The 25,078-nt window shown below is 31.4% G+C and overlaps 2 protein-coding genes and 1 long non-coding RNA gene across 5 annotated transcripts; 2 read left to right on the forward strand and 1 right to left on the reverse strand.

The window, feature by feature from the left end:
• Nucleotides 1-4,420: 4,420 nt before the first annotated feature.
• Nucleotides 4,421-5,155, forward strand: LOC121175038 (uncharacterized). Its single transcript, XR_005891939.1, has 2 exons — nt 4,421-4,763; nt 4,991-5,155. It is a non-coding gene; the product is annotated as an uncharacterized lncRNA (long non-coding RNA).
• Nucleotides 5,156-14,403: 9,248 nt separating this feature from the next.
• LOC100804911 (MFP1 attachment factor 1) lies at nt 14,404-15,174 on the reverse strand. The gene has a single exon (XM_003525868.5). The coding sequence runs from the start codon at nt 15,033-15,035 to the stop codon at nt 14,550-14,552; it is 486 nt and encodes a 161-aa protein (XP_003525916.1). The 5' UTR covers nt 15,036-15,174; the 3' UTR covers nt 14,404-14,549.
• Nucleotides 15,175-16,662: 1,488 nt separating this feature from the next.
• On the forward strand, nt 16,663-23,235 carry LOC100792917 (WD40 repeat-containing protein HOS15). Of its 3 annotated transcripts, none has more exons than XM_003527677.5 (14): nt 16,663-16,805; nt 17,309-17,454; nt 17,917-18,271; nt 18,379-18,473; nt 18,557-18,603; nt 19,343-19,493; nt 19,687-19,750; nt 19,872-20,030; nt 20,141-20,262; nt 20,450-20,524; nt 20,833-20,886; nt 20,990-21,063; nt 21,420-21,494; nt 22,723-23,235. In XM_003527677.5, exons 1-14 carry the CDS (start codon nt 16,745-16,747, stop codon nt 22,940-22,942), a joined length of 1,698 nt encoding a protein of 565 aa, XP_003527725.1. In that variant the 5' UTR covers nt 16,663-16,744; the 3' UTR covers nt 22,943-23,235. The 3 variants fall into 3 exon arrangements, with proteins under 3 accessions (XP_003527725.1, XP_006581249.1, XP_006581251.1); XM_006581186.4 differs by lacking the exon at nt 16,663-16,805 and adding an exon at nt 16,828-17,027; XM_006581188.4 differs by lacking the exon at nt 16,663-16,805 and having other exon boundaries at nt 17,320-17,454; nt 17,909-18,271.
• The last annotated feature ends 1,843 nt before the right edge of the window (nt 23,236-25,078 follow it).

The raw sequence follows: 25,078 nt of genomic DNA on the forward strand, positions 1-25,078 counted from the left end.
AGAATCTGACCTGCATGTGAGAACAAGAATGCCTTCAAGTCAAGCTATAGACTTAAACCATGATATATTGCTAATAAGAAATATAGTTTGTATAGAATGTGTAAATGACAATCGTTTGCTCACATTCCATGACGTTATTGGTAAGGGTTAATATGGAGAAAATCATCACTAACTAATCAAAGATGTTCTTTTTTAATTAAATGGCTATCACACAATGGAGTTCGAAATTTGCATCCTCACATGCTAAAGTGAAACCCATGGTTTAGATATGCACGAGATTATCACTAATAGACCATATTGGGAATGGTAAAAAAAACTTAAACCATTAGCTTGACAAAAAAAAAAAAGAAAACCATTATCTTGAATTGCTTAACGTGTAAAATGGGAGGTGAGTTGGGGTGGACTTTCCAATTCATTTTCGAATCAAGTTCAACTTAAGCTAACTCATTTTTTGACATGTTGGATTCTCTTTCTTTGTTTTAAAAAGTATACATTATATTTATTATAATACACAAAGACTTAATTGTGGTTTTGGATTTACTAGTATTAATCAACCAAAAGTATATGGTGTTTCAAGTATTTATTTGGTAGATTAATTCATAGAACACATTTTAATATTTTTTTAAAATTACCACTTATCAATTTAAACCGCTATGCAAGCCAATCAAAATTTTCTTTTTGTCATGTTAAGATAAGTGAGATTGAGTTTATCGTTTTATTTCTCTTAATAAAGATTGGGTTAGCATGTTTATAAGTGCGACAAATATATAGACTTTTTTTTTATAGAAAATCTATATACTTTTTTTTAGAAAATCTATAGATTTTGTTAATAATTAATCATTTAAACTTATTTAAGGGATTATCATTTCTCACTCAAATGACTTATTGATAAATGAAACTAGAATTTGATAATTAAGTAAACACAGCTATAAAAAGTTACTTCAGCACATATTAAATACAATACCTACTACTCTAAATATTGAGACAAGTATATTTCTTAGCTAGTGCATTGCACAAAAAAGTATTTGTTTTATATAACTAAAATTTATAATAAATAAATTATTCTAAATATATAAATTATATTACAAATTATTTTTATTAAAAATATATATATATATATATTAACATATAAATTATATTTTATTTTAAAAAATATTCAATTTATAATTAAGGATATTGAAGATGATAGATTGAACATAATCAGAGGTTAAGAAAAATTTCTAAGAACGTTCTCGTTGGAAAACAAAAAAAAAAAAAAAAACTCTTAAAAAGACTTTAGTTTGGTTGAATAACTCGAGCAATTTTGAGGTCCTTTCACTTCATTCAGTCTCAAACTATTTTGGGCACTACAAAGAGAACAGCAAATTAAGTGGTTAGGACCAACTCCACGTTAGTAGGAATGTGCTTACCGTCATACAAAGGTTAGCAATGGTTCGCAAATCCCTACAAAAGTTGGAACTTGGAAGCAAAATTTGGAGAATCGCTTTTGAAAACAACTTCTTTCGCATTTACTCAATTGCATTCATTTCAACTGGATCTTTACTGATCAGGTCACTTATTTATTTTAAATCTTTAAACAGTTAGTATACTCATGTCATGCGTGAGTTTTTTTCCTATATTTAACTAGGGTTTAGCTAACATGTATTAGCAATTTTATTACATGTACTAGTTTAAGAATTTTTCAATCTTTCTTAATCTAAAAAATAATTTTATTTTTAATAAAAATAAATGATCTCTTTAATTATCTTTTGTTCCCCAATTATATTACTATATTATCTTATACTTTGCAAAAAAATTATCTTTTAATTAAAAAAATATCAAATTAGCTTTTAAGTAATAAAAGTATAAAACCACGCTCTAGTTGAAAGCAGGAGACAATGAACAGTGATATACATTATATAAGATATTTATCTTTGTATAATCAAAATTTATAATAAATAAATATTTCATAGCAATATATAAATTATATTTTAAAAATATGAAAAAAATTAAATTATAATACAAGGTCATTTTAATTATTGATAATTTCTTTTAAAATTGTTTATTAAAATTTAATTAGAAGTATAGATAAAAGAATGTAAACTGAAAGAAATAAAAAAATTAAGAAGATAAAATGTACAAATAAGGATAAAAAGAGAGTAATTTTATACGGTTGAGAGATAAAAAAAAATTGCTAGTTATGAAGTAGTGTGCGAAATGTATATATAAAAAAATATTTAAAATGTATAATAACAACATTATATAAAATTCCCTGTTTTTTTTCTTGTAACCATTAATTACCTTCAATTATTGAACTACTTACGTACAATCATTTACTCACTTCACGAGGCTGCCTAATTGAATCAATGGTAAGATTAGGGGGTTCTTTCCAATATGCCGTTGTTATTTTTATTTTGGGTAAATATTTATTTTTATATTTTAATATGTAATTCATTGATAAATGTATTCCTGAAATATGAAAATATAAAATTTAGTTTGTGAAAGTGTAAAAAGTATGACAAATATATTCGGTAGTTAATTTTCGTCTATTATCGTTAATAAAATAGACTATATGACACAAGAGAACAAATTTGTTACTGAAATAATTGTCAACGTAGTTATGCTGACTAGATTAGATAAAAATGTTAATAAGATAATATTTTTGAATGTAACTATCAATAATTTTTTATTAGACAGAAAAATGTCAATATTTTCTATTAGAGAAAAATGTAAGTGATTTATATTGGACATAAATATTAGTATGTTCTATTGAAATAAAATGTTAATAAATTATCATTACTAAACAAAAATGTCATAATTTTTTATTTAACCTAAATATTAATATGTTTTTATTGTATTAATTTGTTAGATTTAAAATTTTATTTTATTTAAAAATAACATAATTTTAAGATAAATGTTTATCATTTTTTTATCATTACAAACATAATATTATAATAATTACTTAAAAAAATATATCGATAAATATAATTTAAAATAAATATAATGATAATATTATCAATCATAATTTTTCTGTAATGAATTATTAGGGCTGACTGGCCACCCAAGATTCAAACCTTTTGGCCGGGACCCAAACAAAAATAGCTTATGTGTTTTTTAAACAGAATAACTTATGTTTTTTTAAACAACATATTTGGACCAAAAAAAATGAACTACGTATGATCCTCTTTTAAGTTAATATACAATATATATAATATTAAACTGTTTTCTTCTTGAACCTTTTAAATTATTATTTTTATCATAAAAATATAATTATTTAATGGAGCCTAAGAATTTTAAGGTTTTGTGCGCATGAGGAGTGACGGAGAGACTAAGTTAAATTTTAAAAATTAAACAATCAATGCATTAAATTCAAACAAGAATTTATTGAAAAATCAAAATCACGCATTTGAATTATTATCAGTTTTTTTTTATGTGCCTGCAAGCATGTCATACATGTAGCATGTTTCGGGTAAATTAAATTTTATTTAAGATTGAAAATAATAATTTCAGTATACTTTTATTTATTATTAACAGAAAAAAGATAATATTAACAATCATGAACATGATAGATCATGTATAAATTTCACATCTCTCATCTATATTACTAATAAACTACATGTTGATATTTTTTGAAAACTTATGTCACTCCAATGGTGTTATTGGAGTAAATATTAGTAAGAAGATGAATATCTTTAAAATTGGAAGCCGTACAATAATTGAGATGGAACCCGTACTCTTGCGCCGGTACTAATTCTCTTGTTAACTTTTATAAAGTCCAATTATTTAATGTTTATCAAGCAAAATATAAACCCAATTCACATCTTGTTATATGAAATTTAGAGATCTGATTTTTTTTCATTTTTTTTTTCTTTAATGGAGGAAAAAGACCACTCACATTGTAAAGTCATGCCAAACAAGGTTCTCATAACACATTTATTCCCTTTTACTCCAATCATGGCATAAATAGATTGATTTTCCATGGTTGCTCTTTATCCTAGCGTCTAAATGTAATATTTCACATGAATACTATTATTATTATTAAGAGAATCTAATTTGGTTGATCGAGTAATATATATGATTTAATATTTGAATTCGCTATCCAATTCTCTCTACCAAAGGACACACAAATAAAGGACATACAATTACCTAATATTCCTATTTCCTTTTACTCCAATCATGGCAGAAATAGACTGATTTTTCATGGTTGCACTTTATCCTATGGTCTAAATGCAACATTTTACATGAATACTATTATTATTAAAAGGATTTAATTGAATTGATTGAATAATATGTATGATTTAATACTTGAATTCGCTACCCAATTCTCTCTGGTAAAGGACACACAAATAAAAGACATACAATTACCTAATATTCCTATTTCCTATTAGTATCCTGATTAATTAAACTAACGTTGCTTTCATTAAGTTCTTGATCAAGACAATGTACTTATTAACAACCATATACATACATGAATCGGGAAGATAAGATGCAAAACAAAATGAAGAAATAATCTAATGACATCAGAGAATCCAAAACAATGTTCATATATCGGAAGAGCGTAAAACCTTTGTTAATTTTAAGAAATTAGTTTGTGGCCCATTCCACGTTGACTAGGACCAGAGTATGCTTGAGCCATAATGAAGGGCAAATAAGCAGGTGAATGCTGATGCGGTAAAGGCCTCGAGCCTTCAACGTGCCATGGTGAGAAGCAAAGTAAGATCATAAGGAGCAAAAGAATCACCATGAGAGTATGTTGTACATGAAAGGTGAACAACATGAGACTGGTACGTTTCATTTCTAGTTATTATGTTTGCGTCTTGTAGTTCCTACTCTTCCTTGGGGGATTATATATCATATATATATATATATATAGAGAGAGAGATAAATGAAGCATCTCATGTATGACATCATGTTCTACTTTCTCTGCTTATCTAGCAGGAATAATTAACATGGGATAATGGATTATGGATATAATAGTACAAATTAATAGATATTATAATTTATCACTCAGATTAGGTACGGCTTTTCGGGACTTGCTAATTTCCCAATTACATGGAAAGAGAGCGCGTTCTTCCCTACCGCTTCAAGGATTCTAATCAGATCTTTGGTTCAATATTGAAAAATATATCAATATGCAATATTGAAAACTCTTTTCTAATAATAATTTTTGGTGTTACCACGTTTTCTGCTTTGTTAGTCAGTTAAATGAGAATGTTATATATACGGCAGAAGACTTAGTCTAAAGTAATTGTTGATCAAAGGAAGCTCACGAGATTGCATGTATTGCAATTAGAAATATGTAACACTTAGTTGATTAGGTCTACAAATTAGGAATCATATATTGTGTTAAAAATTTCATCAGTTCCCTTTCTGTTAAGCAACGAAATATCACGAGAGATTATGACAACCTGTTTGTCCACCTCATGGTTCACAAGGACATCATTAGACATAGACACTATAAAAAGACAATATGTTTTATTTTATAATGCTAAATATTAGGTTCACGTGTATATGAATTGGAAATGGTTACATCGTATAAAATTCTTGTTCATATAAACTTTTGAACAGAGACCTGCACATAGAAGTAAATAAAAAAAGTAAAATAAATTATATTTCTTTCCTTAGATAAAATCAATTTATTCATTTCAAACTTTTAAGAAATTTTTTCACTTAACTTTTCTGAAAATTTAGGTGTATAATTTAGTTAATTTTAGCTTACAACAAAAGTTTGATTCATTTCACTTCTTTTTTTTTCCCTTATAAGAACTTATTGGAGAAATTTAATCAAAGTATGGAGGAATAACTATCAAAATAACAACTTTAAGATTCAAATCCTCAACATTTCAAATAAAACTCACTTAAGATTGTAGTTTATTTATAACTAATCCACAGTAAATAGATAAAGTATGTGTACAATTTGGTTCATGAAAAAATTTCCGTGAAATCTTAGGCATTATGTGTTAAGTTCAAAGGAAAGAAGAGGGGAAAATTCATTTTAATTAATAGAGGAGAAGAAAGGAAAAGTCTTCTTATTTGATTTGATTTAAAAGAAGAGAAGAGGAAGAAAAGATTTCCTTATTTCGGAACTGACATCTAAATATCACCTTATTCGATTCACAAGGAAAGATGAGAGAAAATATCAATGCTATATTATTATATCTTTACAAGTATTAATAAAAAAAAATATGGTATGAAATAAAATCTTGAGACAATTTAGTCAATACATTTTAAAAGTTATAAATTATTTTCCTTTCCCTCAATATCCTTTCAATATTAGTGAAGACTGTAGTGACAAAAATTTAAGGGAAGGGATTTTAGCTTCCTTAATTTCCCTTTATTTTCTTCCAAAAATATCTCCCTCATCTTTTCTCCCTTTTCCTCACATCAAACATAGCAAGAGAACATGTAAATTTAAGCAAAACTTATTTAATAGCTTCTAGGAAATATAGAAAAATATCGATCTCAGGAGCAAATAATTGAAATATTTTTATTCTATTTCTAAGGACTGGATAAGAATTGCCCGTATACCTAACAAGATTTTTGGAATCTAACACATTTGTTCCGTGATAATCTCAATCTCTTCTCCGTATATCTTTGCCAAGTTACTACCTGAGCCAGGGTTTAAGTGCAAAATTATAACTTAGGATGACTTGGTCTTTAATTGCTACTTGCATCCCCTCAAAACAGAACAATCTAATTCAGGAGCAAAAAAATAACTTTTTTTCCAAAGTAATTAATACTGGATTTACTTTTATTAAATTAATAAAGTGGTTTATTATAACCATAGTTCATTAAATAATTAATTAAAAAAACACTTTTACTTATCAACTTAAAAATGAAATTAACCATTTAAATGATCTTTTCCACTTCGCCAGCTAATACTTTAAAAGAGCATCATCCATCATGACCTTTATGTGACGTGAAGGGTATACTACTGAATTATGTTTTGGGACCCTTTAAAAGTCATAGAAAGATTAAAACTGAGGTAAGAACGTAGTTAGGTGTACGTGATTGCTCCCAATTAACAACGATCCAATTATGATCTTATCAGAATAAAATTCGGCGCAGTATACATATTCCTCAAATGATTGCATAAATAACATGGTTAATTGATAAAACAATTCGAAGGCCTTTGCGGATTTTAGATCGCTCTTTTGTGAACAATTACTAGTGTAGGACTAGGACGTACAGGCAAGTGGCTGCACCCATTTTTTGGCGGGGCAGGTTAAAATTTTCTAGCATTTGTAACCATGCAACATATTTTGAAAATATATGTAAAAGACAGGGCCTTTTTCAAACTGGAATTCGATAGAGATTATGGGAAAAAAAATTGGACCAAGTAATACAAATGTTGAAATTTGAATGAAATTAACTTTTACTCTAAGTTTCAAACACGTGTATACTGTATGATTGATGATCGATCACAAGAAGCCTAATATTGCTCAACTAACCAATTTGTCATTTTTTGTTGGGATTACTTTGTACCGAGCAGTGGTTTTGTTTCAAATTTTGCGGCACTGGAGGAATTTTGTTTCTAAATATAAAAGGTGTAATCAAAACTTATTGTATAAGCAGCTAAGTAGACAAAGAACAAAAAACCGGATGCACCTGCGAGATGGAGAAGGGCAAACCAAAATGCAGCATTAGATGGGGTCCAGGGCAGTGGGGAAAAGAAGATAAGAATCTGAACATGATTTTCTACATTGATTGAGTTATAATAAATGATTATTTTCTAGAAAATTATACAGGAACTGATTTAGAAACTCAATTGGTTAATTTTAAAAACGCCCTTGCGTTTTTTTCTTTCTAAATCAGTTTATCGTTAGTCACTTAACCCATCTAAAATTTAGATGTCATTATGTCAAAGCACTAGTATGTGTCACTAAACTAAGATAAAAAAAAAATACTAATTACAATGCGTAATTGAAAGATAACTTTATCTCTTCAAGTAGTGATTAGGATTTCATGAATCTTTAAATAAGTTTATGTAAAATTATATTTGTTAACAAAGGTTATTTTTAAATAAATGTCAATATATTCAGAATTAGTCTCTAGTTCTGGAGTGAGATGCCTTGCGTTCAAGCAAAAAACTAAGATAAAGAATGGAAATTTGTTATATACGGGAAACTTATGAAGCATGGACATCGTTTGTATGCGCATGCTTTCGATAGGATGGGCCACTGCCCCATATTAACCACCGTCTTGAACTCAGAAAAAGGGGAGAAAGTTTAAACAAAACGAGCATTCTTTTCCTAATTGACAGGTATGCAATAAATTTCAAAGGACACATTAATTCTTAGTTGTTAACTAGGCGACATGCAAAAAGATCACAAAATGTTTAAAAATTGATATACGGACTCAGCATGCACCGCGTAACAGATCGCCAACACAAACAACAACATATCGAGTCAAAAACCCGTGTGAAACTAATGGGTTGAACGTAAACATGCAAAAGCAAAACCACGAGCTCGTAGACTAGAGATTTCACTAATTAACCTAACCTACCTTCCCTTTGCATTCTTTCGTTGTCATTGTCAATCTTTTTTATTATTATCCTTTGCGGGCTGCGACATGGACTAGCTAGCACATACCTTGATCACTTTTGAGTAATTAGTACTAGTAGTATTTATTATAAAGTCAAATTGGAACAATTGAAGAATTTCAAAGCAAGGATACGCAAGTGAGAAACCATTATATTTATATCCCCAAACGGGCGCCACCACAATTCTTCAAATGATGTCACTCGAAGAAATATCGCAAGATGCTTAAATTAAAGTCAAATCAGAATGCAATTTTTAAGGATCCACGTGGAAAGCACTTCACCGTCCTCAGCTGAATTTTTTTTTTTTTGTATATAAACCAAGTAGTGCCTCCTAATTTAGCCCAAGACACAAATAGTTTTGAAATACAAGAAATACCAAGAGGCCCTTAAAAATAAGGAATATTATTATTATTATTTGTCAAAAGGGTTGTTTTTGTGGACAAAGATGCCGATGAAGAGCCTTTGGATTGCGTTTACCATAATGCTCGTGTTGTCATCGCAGCTATGTTTGGTGCGTAGCCGAGTTCTTCGATCGAAGGTGGCGTTAACAAAGGTAGCTTCTGATTGTGTAAAGTTGAAAGGATCAGGTTCTTCTCTATGGACGACAAAGTCCTTTGTTGTTTCTAATTCTGACAATTCAAGCACTCCTGTTTCAAAACGCAGCTTGGCATTTAGACTAGCTTCTGGACCTAGCAAAAAAGGACCTGGACATTAGCTAACTACTTTAAATTCAGCACTACCTATTACATTTTTTTTCTATTTCGATTTTGATTTTTACAATTGTTTTTTTTTTTTTCATTTTATATGTTCTTTTTGTTTTTCTTTTTTAGAAGAAAAACTTCCCCCACAGACACTGATATGATACGTGTATGAAATTTGTACTTCTGTAGAGTGCTTGCTCATTGTAATTAAAAACAAGGCGTAACATATTACATGTTTGATGTTTTCTTTTTTTATCGTGACTGTATATGCAAAACGCATTTTGAGTATTCTAATTATTAGAAATAAAAAAGTATGTATACTCATCAGATTACTTATTAAATTAATCAATGTAGATAAATTATATTGTAACCGTATGTGCTTCTTATCATCAACTTAACCCATGTTTAGATATGCGTTTAAAACAAATTGATCTGGACCTGCCAGAAGCTAAAATTTATAGCTTCTGCGTCCTATGGTACATTTGACGACGTGAAAGTTATAGCATATGCGAGTTTTCATCGGCAATGCAAACACGCTACTATATGTTGTAAACATGAGGGGATGATGCACGCTATTATCTTAGTATCTGTCAGCTGTAATTACAATAATTAGGGGGGTGATTCTTTCACAAAGCATAAGACTACCAGAGGACACAAAAATCCAGCTTCAACTATTGATTGTTTGTTTGGTCTAATATCATTAGTATTAATTGAAAGTCAATTTAGATTCTGACTAATAAGAATATAGTAGAATGAACTCATTTATGTGGTTCCGGTCAAAGCCTTTTTCCAATCAAAAGACTTGATACCTTGTTTAATGTAGCCAAATTCCTAGACACTTGTAACTATTTTTTTTTATTAATTTGTTAGTTCTGTAAAAAATTATTTTAAAGATTTAAACTTAAAACCTTTTCTCTTCCTCTTCTCTTCAATATTTCTTAATCATTAAATTAATCTTATAACTTTAGACACTTCTACTAATAAGCATTGAGTGCAGGGCTATTGATTATGATGAAAATTTAAAAAAGAGACAGAAAACAGAAAAGTAAATGAGAATAAATCTGGTCTAACAAAACCCTTACATGCAAAAGGTAACAATCAACTTTTGAGTTACACTATTTTCACTGGGCAATGTCAAGAGTGTCTCGAGGCTACACTGCTACAGACAATTTACACACCTAATCAAATATCATGAATTCAAGTCAAAGATAAGATCATCTCTGAATGAGAGCCACTGCCTCAAAACTTGACGTTGCCTGGCTGCTTGTTCGCTGTATATATATACAATACAATATCACACGGGACATTATTTGGTTTTTCTACATTGGCTGGGATATGAAAATGACTTCACTTTTTAAGATCAATGTAATACACCAATACTTGACATAAGGGAAAGTGGATACGAGCTATAAAGAGAAGAAAATATATAGGTTTAGATTTCATATCTTTAGTGAATTAGTTGTAAAGAAACTCACTAAGGTCCACTTAATTAGTTATTGGAGGTTTGAATAGTTTGTATTATAGATTGTATTCTTGTTTACATTGTATATAAAAAAACAAAACTGAATTATTAGTAAAATATGAAGAATTATACGTCCCAAAATTTTTACACTTTGTTTATTTTAACGTTTTATACAAGTAAACTTGGCAGACCCTTGGGGTTTACAATGTGTCAAACTAGCTAAATCAAATACTACAAATAATTAGCATGTTAACTGAACCTTTGGCTTTGCCAATGATACAACGTTTACCAAAAATTTGTTCCATCAGTCAGATGATTATTCTTGTTAAGTTTGATGTATTTGTGAATATAAAAATTTTGACCCCATTCAATCAATTGTTGTCATATCATTAAAAGAATTTTTTGCAAGAGTAAATTTGTTTACTACAAAAGTACTACTTACTTGTTAAGCCTAAGCGATATATGTAAGAACATAGGGATGGATGACGTATCAAAATAAAACTTTTAATCTAATGTGAAGTTCCATGTAAAAGCCTAAAAGGTGAGAACTGGCTGTTGTAGCATTTGAGAATCGTGAGGGAGTAAGAAATGTTGGGTAGGGAGTCTTCAAAGACCAATTATGTAGGATTCACGCACGGAGACAGACAGGACGTACAGTAACTTGGCCACCCATATTGCCGTAGAAGAAAGAACCACTTTCTCCTAACACTTTGTCCGCTTGTAAACTTGCATTAATTGACGTTACCTCGCCTTCACCTATCTGATGCTGAAGAAGCTGTCACGAAATTAAATAGCTTTTAGTTTAGCTATTAATTCTGAGAGTTTGCAAAAGGGTAGCTCTAAAAACAAGTTATTAAAATTTTCGCCAAATTAAGCATTTATCTCAATTTGGTCCCTCGGGTTTCTTCAATTTATCTAACGCACACTGATCCTTCGCGCCTGTCCGGATCAAATTAAGCATTAATTTTGCGAAGTTGCAGAGGGTGTGTGCCGTAGTTAATGGAAGACAGATGTGAATCTCAGACAGGTGCGGGTGCGTTACTATGAGACGATGGCAACCAAAGCTACCAAACGCACGCACAATCCTTTATTCCTTACTATCCATCAAGTAATGAAGATAAGAAACTCCATTCAACCACCTTTTTCTTGCCCACATTAATTAAGACTACCCAAAACCAAATAGGTCAAAGGACCATACGTTCAAATTATTTTAGAAAACATACATAAAAATTCATCTTGTCAACGTTTCCTCACATTGCGTTAACCAAAAACTGCAATCTAATGAGTTCATTGTGTTTATTCTGAAAGTAGCTCTCGTGGCAACCGCTCTCGGTAAAGAATAGAAGGAATGGCAATGTAGATGAAAATCAAAACAAATATTAATACTACTGTGCCACATATCTTCAGAGGACAAAAACGTGTATGAAAATCCACATAAATCAGGAACATAATATCATGGACTTGGAACACAGAGATAAAGAGCACTGGACCATTATTCAACTGCATATCATATCAAATTGAAGTAAAGAAAAGGATAATAAAATTAAGTAGAGATAGGGCACTCAAAATGTTGACATATAATCGAATGATTAGTTTCTTAATGAAACAACATTGTTGGTTGTTGATTATATATTCTCATGATCAAAAGAAAAAACCTCTATAAAGAGTTACTCAAAACCAAATAAGTAGTACTACATTGTTACCGACTCACAAAAATAAGGCACGGAATCATAATTCAAACACAGAGAGCAGGTAGCATAGAATTCAATCGTTTACATTCAAGGTAAGTAACTCTATAGTCTCCAACCAATGCAATGAGTACATTTAACACATGCAAATTTGAGACGACAACGACAAAGTCTTATCTCACTAGGTGAGATTGGCTATATAGATCACATGACATAATTCAAGCCAGTGAAAAAACCTGAGAGGGTAAGAAGAAACCATGACAAAGCCACACTTTCCATAAATTTAACCTCAATCATAAAACCCTATTCATCTAAGAATATAAGTTACAGATATCATTTTACAAGAGAGGCCAATAGAACCTTATGCCCCAAAAATGCTGGATCTTTCTCTTTTGGCTCATAAAGATCCTAAGTCTCCATCATTCTACAAATTCATGTTACATTCGACATCAAACAATGCTATGATGTTCCAAAAATAAAAACAGAACAAGGCATAATGATAGTTGAAAGTTGAAACTAAAGCAGCAATAGTAGAATTGAAATCATAAAATTGAAAAGACCGTGAAATTAGAAATCAACAAGGGTATGGACCATATGGTCACATCACCTGGAAAAAAAAATATAGCAATGGATTGATGCAGAATGAGAAATATTAAGTAACCACGAAAGAGTCATTGTTCTCTGCATAGGAAAGTTAATCTCAAGATTAGGGGCCTTAGAAATTGATATGCAGAACCTACATACTACATTCACTTGAATAATAAAGCATACTCATTCTCTAAATTAAACAGTAACTAAATGTAGTCATGGGCCCAGTCTGCTCTAGGACATTGCAATTTATGGGGTCCTATAAATAAGTATTTTCAAGGATGTTTCATTTTAGTAGTGAAGCATTACAATTTGAGTTAAACTTAACTATTCCTGTAGAAGGGCTGAAAGGCATGTCCTTCCCTTCAAGGATTGGATAGAAATCCTGAATTCTTTTCAGATTTCGATCCAAGGAGGTTGACTTCTCCCATCTCCAAATTCATTGTCCATTTCCATTAATACCACATTTCACTTTGAATCCCTGGTCTACATCACACATGCTTTGGTGTAATCTGTCACACAAGCATATAGAACTTGATCCAATGGTAATTCCAACTTTCAAGGAATTTATTTTTGTATGAATAAAAAACTTCGTACCCCATTGCCCAGAGGCTCTTCGCTATGCGAAGGTATGAGGGAGGGATGTTGTACGCAGCCTTACCCTTGCATATGCAAAGAGGCTGTTTCCGGATTCGAACCCATGACCAACAAGTCACCAAGGCACAACTTTACCGCTGCACCAGGGCTCGCCCTCACTATTTTTGTATGAATAAATACTAGAAATAGATGACTCATTATTCAAAGGGTACACTTATACATGTCCACACTCTCTCGTTGCATATTTATTTCTAAAACATTACCTAGAATATATAAGACATCACCATTCACCAAGTAAAGAGAAAAAAGAAATCTCAATTGCACAAGAGAGGAAAATGCCACAACAGTCAAGTAACGAATTAAATCATCAAGAAATAGTTTCAACGCCTTGCAGGTGTACAAAATCAGGGAAGCTGTTATAAGATCCAGCAAAAGCAACACCATGACAATTATGGCATGTTATACCAATTAGAGTGTGTATTGTGTAGTTTTTGTAAACACTTCAAATGCCGTTAAATGGTAATCCTAAAATGGAGGTTGAAATGGCTAAACAAATGCACCCTTAATCACCGCATGCTTTTCCTTGACTTTACAGAACCCTCCCTTCAAAGAAATGTCATTTTCAACTGTCCTTTTTAACTCCTTTTTTCACATTAAAGACTAAGTGAATGATGTGTTCCAAAGCAACGAACTCATATGGTAAGAGTTTTGTGAAGTCAGTAACTATAACAATGTAACATACAATACCAAGGAACTAAAGTGAGAATTAACTTAAAAATGAAATAAAATCAGACAATAATCACACGCACGCAATAATGTTTCCAGGCAAGCAATAAAACAACAAGATGTTCAAGGGAATAATTTATAATGAAGATTGGCGGCACGAGAAATAAACAAAGTTATACAGATAGAAAACATCATAATAGTATATAACATTAAAATATAAACCCTTGAAAGGGAACCCAAATATAATATACTATAATCTCGATTGATCAGGTTTCGGACTCGGCGACAGCGGCGGAGTCTCCATCTGCGGCGGGGGGAGGAGCAGCATCCGAGGCAGGAGTCCCGTTATCGACAGCGGCGGAAGCGGCGGTGGATTTGGCCTTGACGGTGTCGAGCATCCGTTTGCTGATCTCCTTGGAGTAGACCTGGAGGATCTCGATCCCGTCATTGTCGGAGGCGGCGGAGCTGGCGGCGACGGAGAAGGCCTCGTCCTCGATCTGGCGGGCGGAGGCGGAGGCCTCGTCGGGGGACATTGTGCCGTAGCGCTTGGAGAGGACGGAGGGGGAGGATAGGGTTTCGATGAGGCGAGTGATGACGGCGTCGCGCGTGCGCTGAGTGGGGGGCCATATGCTGAAGGAGACGGCGGCGGGGCCGAGCTTGGCGGCAGCTGCGAGGGGTTGGTCTTGGGCGGGCGGCGGCGAAGAGGAGTCTTGCTCCGATTGGGGCGCGGGTGTATTTTCCGGGTCAGACATTTTGAGAGGGGTGGGTGGGATTGGAGAGGCAGGGCGTGTCTGACAGAGAGTAGGGAGTAGTAGCGTAACTTTTGGCTTTCTGGGGCCACGAAAGGGAAAGGACTTATTAATTCAGCAAATTCAAAAATCATAATAAATGATAAATTAATCTGCAACATTTCACATTTGTGATTTGTAACGTATGTGTATCTGATAGTAAATTTTGTTTCATTAATAAATATATCTACTCATATTCTAAAACTTATAAGTTTTTTGGTACATAATTTAAACTATTAATTATATATTTTTATGACCCGTTTACTTTGAGAATACCTTTTCTATTTGAATAATTCAAACTCTTCTACTTTCATAAATATTTAATGTAATTTATATTTTTAAGACATTTTATGTTTTTACTTTTCATTTAATTCTTTAATGGACTGTAGGATATTTGTATGAAATATAACATCACTTCCAATTTACCCAAAAAAAAAAAACACTATTTCAAATTTTATTTTTATACTTTTATGATTTATCCCATATTACTTCAAACCAATAACATTTAATCATAAAATTCTTAAGCGATAAAAGACCATATATATATATATATATATATATATATATATCTTTTTGATATATGCATACTAATTAATTTTTTAATTTATTTTTAACTTTGATATATGCATACCAAATTCATGTATTTCTCTTAAAGACTTTAAAGAATTGCTTTTGGTCGATACATCATCTCTTTTGCATAAATGCATCAATTATCACTACTTGTCATCTTATCTTATGCATGTTACATATTTGTTTCTTAAATCATTCCAATCCAAACATAATATTAATTACAAAATTACTTTAAACTAGGAATTTTTAAGATTTAGTAATATTCTGATTTTAATAACCTTAAAATTGAAATTATTATTTTCTTATTAAAACCAGGACGTTGTGAATGGGTCAACTTAAAGAATCAAAAGGAGTAAAAATTATGAATAAGACAAGAAGAAAGAAAGGTAAAAGAAGATGGAGAATAAGGAAAAATAAGAATCTTCCTTCCATCTTGTAGGGAAAATATTTTTGTCTACTCAAGACTTAAAAGTGTAGTAAGAAATAAGTTTTTGGAATGTAAAAAAATGACTTCCGAAAAAATTAAATTTCCAAAAAAAAACTGTATAATTCCAAATAAGTGCAAAAAAAATGATTAAATTAGTTTTTTTAGTCTTTTAATTGATTTTTGAATTCAATTTGGTTCTTTAAATTTTTTTAAGGTTCAATTTGATCTTTTAATTTCTTTAATGGTTTCAATTTGATGTTTTGTAATTATAAGAAATCACACTTTGTTTCAATACTAAGTGATTTTAAATCGCTACCAAATATACATTTTAAAAAAATAATTTTAAAAATTAAAAGATTAAATTGAATCAAGAAAAAATTAAAGAACCAAATTAAATTAATTTAAAATAAAATTAAATTGAACCTAAATAATAAATTAGAGGATTAAAAAAGAATTTTCTAATAAATATTGGGTGGATGGGCTGAGGCTTAAACAGTAAAACCCAATGAGGTTGGCAAAGCATGCAGTAGGCCGGGGCGGGTTGTATATTGAGATTTGATTCCGACCCGAGTATCAAAACCCCAACCCAGCAACAGCACCACCACCTCAGCAGCTGTTCTGTCTCCCTTAATATGTGCAGTTTACTCAGCAGTTGACACTTGAAACCACAATCACAATGATCTCAATCACTTCTACTGAATTGAACTACTTAGTCTTCCGTTACCTCCACGAATCAGGCTCGTCCTTCCCCTATTCATTTTCCTTTCTCGCACATTACATTACAATATTACATTACATGCTCATCAATATCAACATCTATTTCGGATACTATGCAGCAACTCTTCCATTTTCTTCACAATTACATCACTCTATACCGAAATTTTTTATCTTCACTATTTGCCAACGTGTTTCTCTCTTTAGACCGTATTATGATGGTTTCTACAAAGTTCGTAGATTCGGTATGTTTGCGATATTAGGGTTATTATTATTATTTTCGTGTCGTGTGCTTGCATAATTACTTATCATATCATTTTTCATTAAAGAGGAAAATGTGCTGAAGATAACATGATTCCCTGCGTGTTTGAAATTGATCGTGGATGTGATTTTTCACATCAAAGTGAACACTGCTGATTTTAGTTTCTGCCTTTTTTCGCTCCATGAAGATTTTTTAGGTGTAGGCCGTGTTTCTAAACACACTATTAATTTCTTCTGATATTTTCTGATGGCTGCTTTGTTTCAGGTTTTACTCATTCTGCATTTGCATTCGGGTATGAAGCTGGGATTGATAAAAGCAAAAATGATGATAGTGTGGTTCCACCGGGTGCTCTTGTTACTTTCATACAGAAAGGAATTCAATATCTTGAGCTGGAAGCAAACTTGAGTGGTGTAAGCTTCTTTTTTTTTTTTTTTGTCTATGAAGCACTGGACATGACACAAACACACACCTTGACACAGATAATGTCTAAATATAGGACACGGGAACACCACATACAAACACAAATAGAGAGATTCTAATGAAATGAAATATGAATAACATATAACAAAATATCTAAATTGATGGTATATTCATCTTTTTAAAACAACCTTCTATGTTTTTTCAAGTGTATTAGGTAACAACTTAAGTGTTCAAGCCAACAAAATATAATTTTTCAATCGGACAACTAATAAGAAGTGCTGGTGTCAGAAACGTGTCCAACACGGTGACACTTCGAACAAGAGAGGTGTCCGTGCTTGATAGGTTGTTGTATTGTATGATATTCGATGTTCATATTATTGATGCCAACATGCACATGATGAATGCATTGGTCGAGGACCTTAAGCTGATTGGTGTCTGTGTTAGGTCTCCAGAGTGATGCTGACATGGATGAGGATTTTTCATTTCTACAACCTCTGGATCTTATCACAAAGGGCCCAAGTGAACTACACAATATAGTGAAAGCCAGAAAGGAAAATCTACGTCAGCATAAATTTGAATCAAATAAAATAATAAATGACTTGAGTCAGGATGACCCAAGGAGGGAGGAAACTGAGAAAGAGAGGAAAGAAAAGGAAAATGAACACACATTGGAAAAAATTAGGTTAGAGAAAGATAAGGAGCCGCCAAAGCCTGAGTATAAAGAAATACAGCACACCGATCAAAACCATACAGAGAAACCTGAAGATAAGATTACTGTCGAAAATCTAGAAAATAGAGCACAAGGAGGTAAATATTGATGTATAATGTTTTGTTTATCTTTTCTTTCTCATTAGCTATCAATCTTTATCAATAACATATTAGACAAGGAAAAAAGTTAAACTTTTATGGCATAGGGGCTGAGCCAATGGAGATCTCCCAGAGCCCCATGTCGTCGCCTGATGATACTCCATGTGGTTATGTAAAACTTTTGAAAGGTCATACATCAGAGGTTTGGACTCATCTTTTTTTTATCTTTCGCATAGGTTTTCTTCTCCCACTGTGGTTTATTGAAAGTTATTTCATTCGTGGCAGGTTTTTGCTTGTGCATGGAATCCATCAGCTCCACTTCTTGCATCTGGGTGAGTACAAGCCTCTTCGTAAAGAAATTTTTTCTCAAAAGTATCTCCTCCCTGTTAATTCATTCTATTTTAAATTAAGATAATAGTTCTTTTTCTTTCAGTTCATTTTATTGCCTGTCCTTTGTTCTTCTATTCATGAATTGTTGGTTGTTTTCATATTTTAAACCGTGTTTTTACTAGTTCCATACAATAATCTTCGTAATAGGGATGTAGAGTAATATTGTCTAGCTATCCAAGAATTTAAAACTTAATTTCTAACTGTTTATAGTTCTAAGGAAACTGTTATATTAATAGGCAATTGGACACGGTAGGCTGGTTATGAGTCTTATGACGAACATTCTCTTGATTTTTAAGTTTTGACCTTGGATTTGTATGTCAAATTGATTGGAATTCTCAAATCCTCAAATTTTAATACTTTGATTTGATCCGGTGTTGAATTTGAATCATATTTCATTCTTCTTTCCTAGCATAAAAATAAGATGTCATATTTATATACACTATAACTTAAACCTGCTTAGAAAACTTAGAGTATGACAGTGTAATTTGATCTATAGGGACAATACAAATGTTATCTATCATAAATTAACAGTGCGGTAAATATTTCTTATTAAAATCATCTAAGTGGTGAAGTGGCACAGTTTCTGATGCTAGTGTTATCCTTTTTCTTTTCTTTTTTTCTTTCTCTTGACCAATTTAAGTTAAGAATTTGCCTATATGTTTGTATTATTAACTATTTCAGGTCTGGAGATTCAACAGCTCGAATTTGGAAAATTGCTGATGGAGCTTGTGACTCTAGTGTGCAAAATGAACCAGTAAATGTTGTGGTGCTGCAGCACTTCAAAGAAAGCACCAATGAAAAAAGCAAGGATGTGACAACACTTGACTGGAATGTAAATCTTTGTAGCATTATTGTGGTTGCATACTTACCATGAATATTTGTGAATTAATTTTACTCTTTTAATGTGTATCTTGATATGTAATGGGTCTTGCACCACTTAGCTGAATACTATGAATTTTGTCTTTCTCTTGTGTTTCAATCTTATACCCCAGCTGATATCTTTTGCTATGATTTTTATTACAAAGGGGGATGGAACACTATTGGCAACTGGTTCCTATGATGGCCAAGCAAGAATATGGAGTAGAGATGGTGAGCTGTTAAGATATTTTATTTACGAATATGCATTTCTTGGCATGAGATGTGTATTATTTGTAACTATGGGCCTTTTATTCTTTGCTGTTAACTCAAGTTTTATTTTGAGGTTCATTAGGGGAGTTGAATTGTACACTAAACAAGCACAGAGGTCCAATCTTTTCTCTAAAGTGGAACAAGAAGGGGGATTATCTTCTTAGTGGAAGTGTGGATAAGACTGCTATTGTATGGAATATAAAGACTGTGGAATGGAAACAACTATTTGAATTTCACACCGGTAAGTTTTTGTTTTTTTTGTTTTGTTTTTTTGCACATTTTCTGGTGAAAAAGCTTGTCTTTTTCTGTATGGCTGTCCTTGTAATCTTAATTATCAGCAAATTGTTTCAGGCCCAACTCTTGATGTTGATTGGCGAAACAATGTTTCATTTGCTACATGCTCCACTGATAAAATGATACATGTTTGCAAAATTGGAGAGAATAGACCAATCAAAACTTTCTCAGGGCATCAGGTATCTCTTCCTAGTCAACCAGTTCACTGATGGTTTTTTTTTATTAATATACTAACTTTTAATTGGAAAGGAGACAGTGACTTTCCATCACAAAATAGAATAATATGCTCACTTATAATTCAGCTATGAGGATATTCAGTTACAGTTTTAATCATTGCTCAAACATTCTGAAATACTTTTGTTTCAGGATGAAGTTAATGCCATTAAATGGGACCCATCAGGTTCTTTGCTGGCTTCCTGCTCCGACGATCACACTGCAAAAGTAATCAACAGGAATTATCACTCGGATTCACTTAGTAGTTATATAAAACAGAGATCCACTAGTGGAGTGCATATTTATATTTTTTTTAAAGAATTTGTTATAGTGGTATAATGGATACATAGTATAGATAAGGGTTTCACAGAAAAAAAATTGGCAGTGTAACTGTGGAAAAAAAATCTCTATAAAATTTAGTGTTTTATAAGAGTATATAACAAACATTTCTAGGAAAGTGTAAACTTGACTATCATTATGCTTTTAAGTATGTGCGAGTATCCAATTGACTGTTCGTTCATGAAACTATGATGCAGATATGGAGTCTAAAGCAGGACAACTTTTTGCATGATTTGAAGGAACATGTCAAGGTTTTAAGAAATGTTGCCATGTGTGCTTTTTCTTTCATGTGTGCCTTTTCTTTCTATTTCCATTTATTCTCTTTCTCTTTCTAAGAAAGTAATGATCCTTTAGGGGATATATACAATCCGATGGAGCCCTACAGGCCCTGGTACCAACAGTCCCAATCAGCAGCTAGTACTAGCAAGGTAAATAGGCTTCAACTATAATAGAATTGGCTATAGTAGTAAGATATGAAAGTGTGGTGGCTTCTTGTGAAAAACTTTTTGTTTTGAAACAATGGTTTTGTTAACTTGTGCCCTGAGGGTAGAGCTTAAGAATTACAAATGTATACTATTAAATGAAAAGTACAAGCAGTTAATACTTTTTTTTTCTGAAGTGTTTAAGCTACATAATGAATGTTACTTGTACTCAAACTGTGGCACTAAAGGGGCACATTAACAAAACCCTTAAAATAATCAATGTCCAATAAATTTGAAATACACCAAAAAAAATCTGTGTTTTGTATTTCCCTAATACTTTGGCTTATTGTTCTTTTAAACAGTGCCTCATTCGACTCAACAATAAAGCTCTGGGATGTGGAACTAGGGAATGTACTCTACAGCTTAAATGGCCACAGGTGCAGAAAATAAATCAATGAGCTTTACTAGCAAAATACACACACATAAACACTCATGCGTATGGATATTTAAGAAACGATGGATGCATTTGTCATTGCTAATATATGATATGTTATTAATTGGAAATGGCAACTAAAGAATTGAAGATGATTTATAGGCATTTTGCTAATTAATAGGATTATAGGAAATATTAAGCTAAATAGAGAAACAAGAGTCTTAATTCATTGAGAATAGTTGAATTTGATCTCCATACAAAGAAGTCTATAAATACAATTCTGTTGCCACGTTATCAAGAACCAACAATAACTGAAAAAGATAACGGAATAATTGTAATCTAACAATAACAAACTGTAATAACAGATTGGATGGTGTTATACTCTCCTAAACGGTGGGACTGTGGATGAAGATATCAAGGAATCCTATCTTGGACATAAGCAGCCTGAACAAGCTGCTTAGCATTATGAGGATATCTGCTTATTGGTGTTGGGATTTAATGTGAAGTAGTCAGAGAAATCTAGAGTAAACATGTTGACAGATAAAATGGCAGTCAATATCTGTGTTTAGAGCGCTGATTGATTGTCATAGAAATCCATGACTATATCAGTAACTAATTCAAACTATCTAAGTAGCTACTATAGCCATAACAAATAACAATTCAGTGGCAACACACACCATGGCTCAGTACTTGGCATTTGCTGAAGAGCAGGACGGTTGCTTATTTTGATTTCCGAGAGATCAGTTTATCCCCAAGAAAAATGCTGAATCTTGTGGTCGATTTCTTGATCACAGGGCAACTTCTCAGTCCACATCTGCTAGTGCAGATAACTTTAGGGAAGAACTGGCTTGGAGAAGGAAACCTGGTGGAGTGAAGCAGGAAGACGAAGAATGAAGGAGTAGAAGCAAGGATAAAAAATCTTCTGATACTATATTAAGCTAGACTGGCTAGAGAGAGAAACAAACAAAGTATTGATTCATTGCGAAAAAATGAATTTGATCTCAGTACAAAGAAGTCTACAAATACAGTTCTGTTGGTGGGTAATCAACAACTAACAATAACTGGATTCTTACAGTAACCAACTGTAATAACAGATTGGATTGTGTGATAGGAAATGAAGGTCTAATGCAGAAATCAATAATTTTATGTAGTGTAGAATTTAGAAATTGTCAATGTTCGAGCATACTATATGTTTAGCATATTAATACATTGCTTTCTGTTGTAACACTCAGGGATCCTGTATATTCCGTTGCATTCAGCCCTAATGGGGAGTACCTGGCCAGTGGCTCCATGGATAGATACCTGCATATATGGTCCGTGAAGGAGGGCAAGATTGTAAAAACATACACTGGAAAAGGTGGGATATTTGAAGTTAATTGGAACAAAGATGGTGATAAAGTTGCTGCTTGTTTTTCAAACAATATAGTTTGTGTTTTGGATTTTCGGATGTAAAGTAGATAGGATAGGATTACAAACTGCTACTATTCATTTCCTATGTGCTAGTTGTTACGGCTTTTTTGTACAGGGCCATTAGCTACATTTCCCTACTTCCAATTTACCCGGTTTTACTTGGTGTTCGGTTTATTAGACGGGTAGGTTTATTTCAAAATTATTAAAATGGTGTAGGATTTGAAATAATTCTTAAAGTAGAGTAAGTTATCACTTGCACTTAGGGGTGGGTATATGAATTTGAGCCCGTGGACTGGACCGCAAAGCACGCAATCTGTGAGGGGGCTGTTGTTACATGCACTCAGTACAATTGTTGGTATACCTAACAAACCAGCACGATTCTTGTTTTGTCTTTTGGTAAAACTGATATAGATCGAACAATTTGTAAGTGGTCTAAAGGTTTTTTTTTTAAAAAAAAAATTCAAAAATATTTTACGAATTAATTTAAAATTAATGGCCTAAACAGGAATTAAACATGTGACTTTTACATTATCATGACGTTTTAATCAACTAAGATAATAGACTAATTATGTTATAAAATAATTAATGACGTTATATGTAACACTAAAATTTCTAATGTATATTTGATGTGTATGTAAATTTAGATAATAAATTTAGTGACAATTAATTTTGATCTAATAATTAATTTGTTTACATATATAAATTGAATGGTTAAATTATTATGATTATATTTATATTTTTTTATTAGATATTAGTCTTGTGAATGTTTTATATTTTATCTACAGTTGAATGTTAATATTTAATTAATGCTTATGATTATATTATATTTTTCTTTGTATTCCTGTTCTCTACCTTAGGTTAAAAACAGGGAAGGGAAATAAAAAAATCCTAATTATTTGACAAATTTATATATTTTTTCAAAAATGTTTTTTTTAAAGCTTCTCAACTGTTGGTCTGGGGCTGGCTTGTTTATTTACGGGCTTTGCAAGCCATGCAGTAATTTGAAATTTTAGTCTATTTAATTTGGGGACGGAACTAGTTTGAAACATGTATTTCCCCGATGTGCCTTGAACGGGCTGGTCTGATTCATATATCCTTTCTTACTGCACTTGCAATTTCTAAAATAAAATCGTAAGGTTTGACAAATGTGATATTTTAAAAAAATTAATTACAAGTATCCAAAATATTCTATTGACAAGGAAATAATCAATAATTAAATATTATTCTTTATTGAACTAATTTTTTTTTTTTGTATGACTGGCTAGGTTAGATATTATTTTAATCGACTTTGTGTGCACAAATTATGGTTTTGGTCTTGGGTTGAGACAAACATAACATTTTGTGATGTTATATTAGAATGGGATCAAGCATGGATTTTCAATAATTTCCTTTGGCCAAGTGATTAATCAATAAAAATACCTTAAACTTTATTATCACAATAATCCAATTCTTTATGCTAGTAATTAACTTAAAAGTAGTATTAACAATAATTTTATATTGTTTGATAATTTTTTTTATGATACATAACTATTAAATACACATTATATTATTGAGGAAGGACCCGGCAAGAGTAACTCTTTTTTAGAGTTAATTTTCATTCTTATCATTCATTTTCTCAAGATCTAATCGTTATAATAAATAATTTATCTTAATCATTAGATTTTAAGAAAATAAATTATGAGAATGACGAGTAATTTTAAAAGAGTTATTCTTGAAATAAGTGAATTTATCTTCTATATTATTTGACATTGTATAGAAAATTAGAACCTATATCATTACACACTAATGGTAAAATTTCACAGGAAATGATTTATTTTAGTAGAAGAACTCATATTTTAATTTCATCATGTGTAAAAAAAAATTGGATTAATAACTGTTACATATCTCGAACTTGATTAATCTTTGCTCTAGAATAAAAAAATGATATTCATTTACCAACAAATTATTGGTTTGAAGAGTATTGAACTCGATTTTCTTAATTAAGATTTAAAAAAAGTATATATTATTTATGAAAAGAAATTTGATAATTTGGTATTTCTATTTTATGTTATGAACTATTTGTAAAATAAAATAAAGAAATAATCTAGTGTAAAATATTTATCACTTTTCAGGTAAGATTAACATACTTTTTAAATAAAAATACTAATAATAAATAAAATAATTTAAGTTTTTGATTGG

This window comes from Glycine max, chromosome 6 (genome assembly GCF_000004515.6).
Source record: "Glycine max cultivar Williams 82 chromosome 6, Glycine_max_v4.0, whole genome shotgun sequence".
Lineage (NCBI taxonomy): Eukaryota > Viridiplantae > Streptophyta > Magnoliopsida > Fabales > Fabaceae > Glycine > Glycine max.

Excerpts from the sequence above, each read along its gene's own strand:
- LOC100804911 (XM_003525868.5), bottom strand. The coding sequence starts at position 15,035 with ATGTCTGACCCGGAAAATACACCCGCGCCCCAATCGGAGCAAGACTCC.
- LOC100792917 (XM_006581186.4), top strand. The coding sequence starts at position 16,865 with ATGCTCATCAATATCAACATCTATTTCGGATACTATGCAGCAACTCTT. Across the intron at positions 20,031-20,140 it reads ACTATTTGAATTTCACACCG|GCCCAACTCTTGATGTTGAT; the intron begins GTAAGTTTTTGT and ends AAATTGTTTCAG. Across the intron at positions 21,495-22,722 it reads TACAGCTTAAATGGCCACAG|GGATCCTGTATATTCCGTTG; the intron begins GTGCAGAAAATA and ends TGTAACACTCAG.